The sequence below is a fragment of the Alosa sapidissima genome, chromosome 5 (genome assembly GCF_018492685.1).
Source record: "Alosa sapidissima isolate fAloSap1 chromosome 5, fAloSap1.pri, whole genome shotgun sequence".
Taxonomy (NCBI): Eukaryota; Metazoa; Chordata; class Actinopteri; order Clupeiformes; family Clupeidae; genus Alosa; species Alosa sapidissima.
In genome coordinates, this window is record NC_055961.1 from 1637501 (window position 1) to 1645000 (window position 7500).

The following is a 7500-nucleotide window of genomic DNA, read 5'->3' on the forward strand; positions in this document are numbered from 1 at the left end:
AATTTAATCCAAATAATTACAGAGGTATATCACAAGGCAGCAACCTTGGAAAACTTTTTTGTGGAATTCTAAACAACAGATTAACAAACTTCATTAAAAACAATAATATCCTAAATTCATCCCAGATTGGCTTCTCAGAAAACAATAGAACGACGGATCATATATATTCACTTCAAACAATAATTGATGAACATGTAAATAAAACTAAAAAAGGTAAATTATTTGGCTGCTTCATAGATTTCAGCAAAGCATTTGATTCAATTTGGCACGAGGGACTAATGTTAAAATTAATTAATAGCGGAATTGGGGGGAAAACGTCAAGATTGCTGCCTTAGTCCGACTTTATTTAACCTCTATATAAATGATTTGGCCACCAACATAGAAAAAACCTCTTCCCCAGGGCTCAACCTCCTGGGTAGAGAGATAAAATGTCTACTCTTTGCAGATGACCTGCTCGTACTATCACCAACGGCAGAGGGACTGCAAGAAAGCCTTGATATAATAAGCGAATATAGCACAACTTGGGCCCTACCAATCAATCATTAAAAATCAAAAATTATGATCTTCCAAAAAAAAACAATCAACATCTAACAATTATCATTTCACAATCGGCAAACAGTCAATAGAACAAGTAAAACATTATTGTTATCTAGGATTAATAATCTCATATACTGGAAAGTTTGACAAAGCAATCATAGATTTAACAGAAAAGGCAAGAAAAACATATTATATTTTAAGAAAATCATTAATTAAATACAATCCCCCGTTAAAAATATGGTTAAAAAATGTTGATTCTGTAATTAAACCAATCTTATTATATGGAAGTGAGATCTGGGGCATTAAATATAAAAACAATTTGGATACTTGGGACAAAAGCCAGCCCGAAATATTCCATTTAGAGTTCTGCAAAAATGTATTAGGAGTAAACAGGAATTGCCCTAATATGGGTTGCAGAGCTGAATTAGGAAGATTCCCTCTCCTTCTCAATATCCACAAAAGAGCGGCAAAATTCTGGCATCACCTAAAACACAGTGAACCAAGCAGATACCACCACACTGCTGCCCAGCTGAGAGATGGAATCCCAGAGAAGAATCCCCTAGATTACCTTATTGAAAAACATGGCCTAAACAAAACTGACTCAACTATTGCTTCAAAATTAAAACAATTAAAAAAAAACTCGAAAGAAAATTACATTAACAATTGGAGGGATAACATTAAACAAATAAGTAAACTCAATGTATTTAAATGGATAAAATCTGATTACAAATTGGCACCATATTTAACTCAAATTCCAAATTATAAACATAGAAAGCTATTGACAAGGTACAGGCTCAGCGACCATAGCCTTGCTATTGAAAAGGGGCGATGTAGTGGAAAATGAACAACATTTTTTAACTGAATGCAAATTATACAAACTTCTAAGGGAAGAATATTTTACAAAAATCGCAGATATCTGTCCCGAATTTCTCATTCCTCCTGGGGGAAGTAGACAGTTGTGTCCACCTAGCTGCTGAGTACATCCAATCCTGCCACATCCTGAGAGAACAGCCCATGTTACATGATCAATAACATAATAATCCATAGTTTTTATTTTTTAAAAAAAAAATTTCTTCTGTTCATTTAAAAGCCAGGTGTTATTTTCATCATTATTATTATTATTATTATTATTATCATTATTATTATTATTATTTGTATTACTATTATTATTATCTATATTACTATTATTGTTGTATTGAATGCTTTGGCAACACTGTAAAATTTACATTCATGCCAATAAAGCTTGTTGAATTGAATGTAATTGAATTGAAAGAGAGAAGGGAGAGAGAGTTTTCTCTGGCGGAGTATCCCCTCTTGGTTCTGTCGCTAGCGAGGCCCACAGCTCTGGTGGTGTGGTTCCCCATCCGCACTCTCCCAATGCCACTGCTGAGGAACCGCAACTGGAATTTTATGGCACCCGAGGAACAGTGAAGCCCTCAAGATGTGCTTTTTATGAATGTGTACACATGTGCGTGTGGATTCGCACATCACGGATGTCAGAGTGGAATTCTGGTGGCGTTTCCTCATTATCCTGGATGGGAATCAAATGATTGTCTAGGGCTGGCCGATAAAATGCCATATCGCGTCTAGGGCTGGCCGATAAAATGCGTCTCTCTGCATCTCTACAGCAGCCAGGGGCTCCAGAGGTGGCCATGACTCATCACAACTTCCCTACCAAAAAAATGACCAAGGATCTTTATATAGTGATGCAGTGCAGGACTGGTCAAGGATCTTTATATAGTGATGCATCTTTATATAGTGATGCAGTGCAGGACTGGTCAAGGATCTTTATATAGTGATGCAGTGCAGTGCAGGACTGGTCAAGACTCTTTATATAGTGGTGCAGTGCAGTGCAGGACTGGTCAAGACTCTTTATATAGTGGTGCAGTGCAGTGCAGGACTGGTCAAGACTCTTTATATAGTGATGCAGTGCAGTGCAGGACTGGTCAAGACTCTTTATATAGTGATGCAGGACTGGTCAAGGCTCTTTATATAGTGATGCAGAGCAGAACTGGTCAAGACTGGTCAAGACTAGTCAAGGCTCTTTATATAGTGGTGCAGTGATGTATTGGAAGGAAACAGCTCACCAATTCCACGTGTCATTTCCTGTCTGTCCAGGAAAGGAATACTTGGGAATTCCAGGGTTGTTGTCATGGTGATATAAGTATTTAATAAACTGTGATGACAGCTGAAATGGAAGCTGTGCGGGGGCCAAGTGGAATGAGGCGGTTCTGTAAGACGGCCTGTAACTCGTCGCAACCCTGGCCTGGAGTGACTGAGTTTAGAGAGGAGACAGGCAGGCAGGTGTGTGTGTGTGTGTGTGTGTGTGTGAATATAAACTGCATTGTGTTTCCCTGGCCCCAGAGTGACTGAAAGTTTAGAGAGGAGACATGCAGGCAGGTCCACACACACTCCCCTGACTCCTCCAACGACTACACCATACATTATCTAAACGAGCTCACATGACATGAATATGGTGTGTGTGAATATAAACTGCATTGTGTTTCCCTGGCTCCAGTGAGGCCCAAACAGGCAAGCGAACGTGCTGGAGCCAGACACACACACACACACACACACACACACACACACACACAGTACCAGGGAGCTATGAGACACCACTGCTGGCCTTGGCTGGCACTTTCAGTGCTGGAGGAATGTGTTGGGGGAGTGGGGTTTACGTGTTGGGGGAGTGGGGTTTACGTGTTGGGGGAGTGGGGTTTACGTGTTGGAGGAGTGGAGTTTCAGTGAGTGCATCTCCACAACTCGCTCTCTTGGTTATATGAGCTTGTTTGTGTTTACTGTGTGGAGGATCCGAGACCTCACAGGGTCCAAGGTGAAGTCTCCTGCAGTTAATCAAGGCATGCTGCAGTTAATCAAGGCATGCTTTCATAACGCTGCAGTTAATCAAGGCATGCTCTCATAACGCTGCAGTTAATCAAGGCATGCTTTCATAACGCTGCATTATGAATCATATGACATATTCAGTGCTGTCTCAATGCTGGAGGTCTCCAGCATTGAAGACATTGAAGCCCCCAGAGCTTTGCTAGGTTTGCTGAGTTTGCGTGTGTGTGTGTGTGTGTGTTTGTGTGTGTGTGTGTATGTGTGTGTGTTCACTCCATCACCCAGACATCACATCTGCATGTTTACCGAGGGGAAAAATAAATCACAAACTTCTCCACTCTAGCGAGATTCCTAATTTTTCACAACAGAACTTTGTTGTCTCTCAGCCTCATTAAAATAAGACCAATATTTCAAGCAAAGCATAATCCCTGATGTGTGAAATCAGTGTAGCATTCTGAAGAAAACAAGTCTGGGCAGGATCCTGCTCCTGGACTCCCATACGTTGACTAATCTGTGGCGGGGCGCCACGAAATCAAAACCGGCCGCAACACATTAATGTTCTATGTTGTACTATTTAAATTAAAGATAAGATAAAATCCTTTCACTGAGCTGCGCTTTTTACACACGCAGCCTTTCCTTGCCTTGCCCCACTCTGTCTCGTAGACGACGGGCTAAATTGCTATTAAATCGTGACAATGCTGCGCAAATTTGTTGCTGCATTAAAGTTAACTCTGCTAAGGTTTTATCACAACATACATTGAGGAGACTAAACTAAGTTAAGTTATGCAATCAAGTATCAAAGCTAACATTAGAATACAGTTTGGGTGTCGAGTTTAGCATGCTTACTTACAGCTGCTTGTCAATTTCGTTACTCATGCAGGGCTCATTTTATTGACTCTGACACTGAATGTTTGCAAAATCCCGATGTAAATGGAAAAGTGTTTTCCAAGACTCAGAAGTGCTTGTCCCAAGGAGAAGTACAAACGTTTATTTTAACTAACTACATAGAAAACGTTATGAATTGCATCCACACATCAGCAGCCTTTTAACTGTGTTACAATTGCAAGGGTTCCCTCGTGAACGTCTTAAAGTGACAGGCACTCAATTAGACCTATACACTACCAAGACAATCTTAATCAACCCCCCCCCCCCCCCCCCCCCATGCTACCGCCACAAATTCAATCTAATTCTGTGGGAAACACTGGTAGAGTTATGGGACATGGTGGGCAATGACCGTGGCCTGTGTTCTGGTGGGCAATGACCGTGGGCTGTGTTCTGGTGGGCAATGACCGTGGCCTGTGTTCTGGTGGGCAATGACCGTGGCCTGTGTTCTGGTCCGTAGGCCAGTGGACAGGGAGGTGCGGGGCGGGCGGTACCTGTGAGTCGGTCTCGGAGCAGACGGAGTACGGGCTGGTCTTGCCGTCCTCTGTCCCAGCTGGACTCCAGGCCTTGTGGTCAGATCTGAGGGAAGAAAATAAAGGAAATAAAGATGTGAGATGAGATCTGCTGGGAGTGGAGCTGAGGGATGCTGGGAGTGGAGCTGAGGGATGCTGGGAGTGGAGCTGAGGGATGCTGGGAGTGGAGCTGAGATCTGCTGGGAGTGGAGCTGAGGGATGCTGGGAGTGGAGCTGAGGGATGCTGGGAGTGGAGCTGAGGGATGCTGGGAGTGGAGATGAGGGATGCTGGGAGTGGAGCTGAGGGATGCTGGGAGTGGAGCTGAGGGATGCTGGGAGTGGAGCTGAGGGATGCTGGGAGTGGAGCTGAGATCTGCTGGGAGTGGAGCTGAGGGATGCTGGGAGTGGAGCTGAGGGATGCTGGGAGTGGAGCTGAGGGATGCTGGGAGTGGAGATGAGATCTGCTGGGAGTGGAGCTGAGGGATGCTGGGAGTGGAGCTGAGGGATGCTGGGAGTGGAGCTGAGGGATGCTGGGAGTGGAGCTGAGGGATGCTGGGAGTGGAGCTGAGGGATGCTGTCGCTCTTTCCTGCACTTCACCAGGTGGCTTCCAGGGGATCACTTTGCCCATATATGGTATGAGTGCCAGTGGTGTTACCGGGATCACTTTGCCCATATATGGTATGAGTGCTCGTGGTGTTACAAACTCATCTGGAAGCACACAAGTAATGTTTGAATACTGTTTTCCTCTTTTTGCTTTAGCCAGTCAAGTTGAGATTTGTTCATGTCTTTGTTCAGCCCCCAGCAGTCATGTCATCGTTGCTTTCCTTGCTTGCTGCAGGAGCTGACGATGGCTTAGAGCTGAAACTAATCTGCTTATATAAGGGCCATATCCGGGCCATATCTGGGCCATATCGGGGCCATATCCGGTTAGATCTGTATCATATCGGGGCCATATCCGATTAGATCTATATCATATCGGGGCCATATCCGGTTAGATCTGTATCATATCGGGGCCATATCCGGTTAGATCTGTATCATATCAGGGCCATATCCGATTAGATCTGTATCATATCAGGGCCATATCTGGTTAGATCTGTATCATATCAGGGCTATATCAGGGCCATATCCGATTAGATCTGTATCATATCAGGGCCATATCAGGGCCATATCCGGTTAGATCTGTATCATATCGGGGCCATATCCGATTAGATCTGTATCATATCGGGGCCATATCCGATTAGATCTGTATCATATCAGGGCCATATCCGATTAGATCTATATCATATCGGGGCCATATCCAATTAGATCTGTATCATATCGGGGCCATATCCAATTAGATCTGTATCATATCGGGGCCATATCCGATTAGATCTGTATCATATCAGGGCCATATCAGGGCCATATCCGATTAGATCTATATCATATCAGGGCCATATCCGGTTAGATCTGTATCATATCAGGGCCATATCCGATTATATCTGTATCATATCAGGGCCATATCAGGGCCATATCCGATTAGATCTGTATCATATTCGGTTAGATCTGTATCATATCGGGGCCATATCCGATTAGATCTGTATCATATTCGGTTAGATCTGTATCATATCGGGGCCATATCCGATTAGATCTGTATCATATCAGATATCAGGGTAATATCCGGTTAGATCTGTATCATATCAGGGCCATATCCGGTTAGATCTGTATCATATCAGGGCCATATCCGATTAGATCTGTATCATATCAGGGCCAGATCGGGGCCACAACTGTGCCAATGTCTGCTGCATTCTGGGGTTTTGGCCTGTCACTCAGGTCTGGTAAGTTCCAGTGACTGTAGTGTTTCTGCTAATGGTGTTGTGACTGGTCATCTCTGCAGGACGTTGGGTCTTAGCGCTCTGGGTATCATCTCTGCAGGACGTTGGGTCTTAGCACTGTGGGTCTCTGCAAGACGTTGGGTCTTAGCACTGTGGGTCTCTGCAGGATGTTGGGTCTTAGCACTGTGGGTCTCTGCAGGACGTTGGGTCTTAGCGCTCTGGGTATCATCTCTGCAGGACGTTGGGTCTTAGCACTGTGGGTCTCTGCAGGACATTGGGTCTCAGCGCTGTGGGTCTCTGCAGGACGTTGGGTCTTAGCACTGTGGGTATCATCTCTGCAGGACGTTGGGTCTTAGCACTGTGGGTCTCTGCAGGACGTTGGGTCTTAGCGCTGTAGGTCTCTGCAGGACGTTGGGTCTTAGCGCTGTGGGTCTCTGCAGGACGTTGGGTCTTAGCACTAGGTTGGGTCTTAGCGCTAGGTTGGGTCTTAGCACTAGGTTGGGTCTTAGCGCTGTGGGTATCATCTCTGCAGGACGTTGGGTCTTAGCACTAGGTTGGGTCTTAGCGCTAGGTTGGGTCTTAGCGCTGTGGGTATCATTCTGAAGTGAGCAGAGCACTAGGACAGGCCACAACCAAATAAACAATGGAAAAGCAGTTGGAAATGGCTGAAGGAAACGTGATGAGGACTTACTGACTAAACTTTCATTTTCCATTTCGATGGCAAAGAGTTCCTATAATTGAAGCGGTTCAAGTGTAAACACACACACAGACCCACTGCTATGTCTTTAAAAAGTTCTGCATGTTGCTGACTAAAATTTGATTTTCCATTTCATTGGCAAAGAACACTTGGCAACTGCAGCAATTAAAGCAAAAATGTTCACAAACCATAAAAAGTCCAACAATATTGACTTCAGTC

The 7500-nt window shown here is 44.3% G+C and overlaps 1 protein-coding gene across 1 annotated transcript in view; it reads right to left on the reverse strand.

The window, feature by feature from the left end:
- The window catches only part of pdlim4 (PDZ and LIM domain 4), a 64547-nt gene that overhangs the window by 26856 nt on the left and 30191 nt on the right, over window positions 1-7500 (reverse strand). Inside the window, exon 3 of the mRNA XM_042092893.1 lies at window positions 4755-4839. Within this exon, the coding sequence (XP_041948827.1) occupies window positions 4755-4839 (85 nt within the window). The remainder of the gene's footprint in view (window positions 1-4754; window positions 4840-7500) is intronic.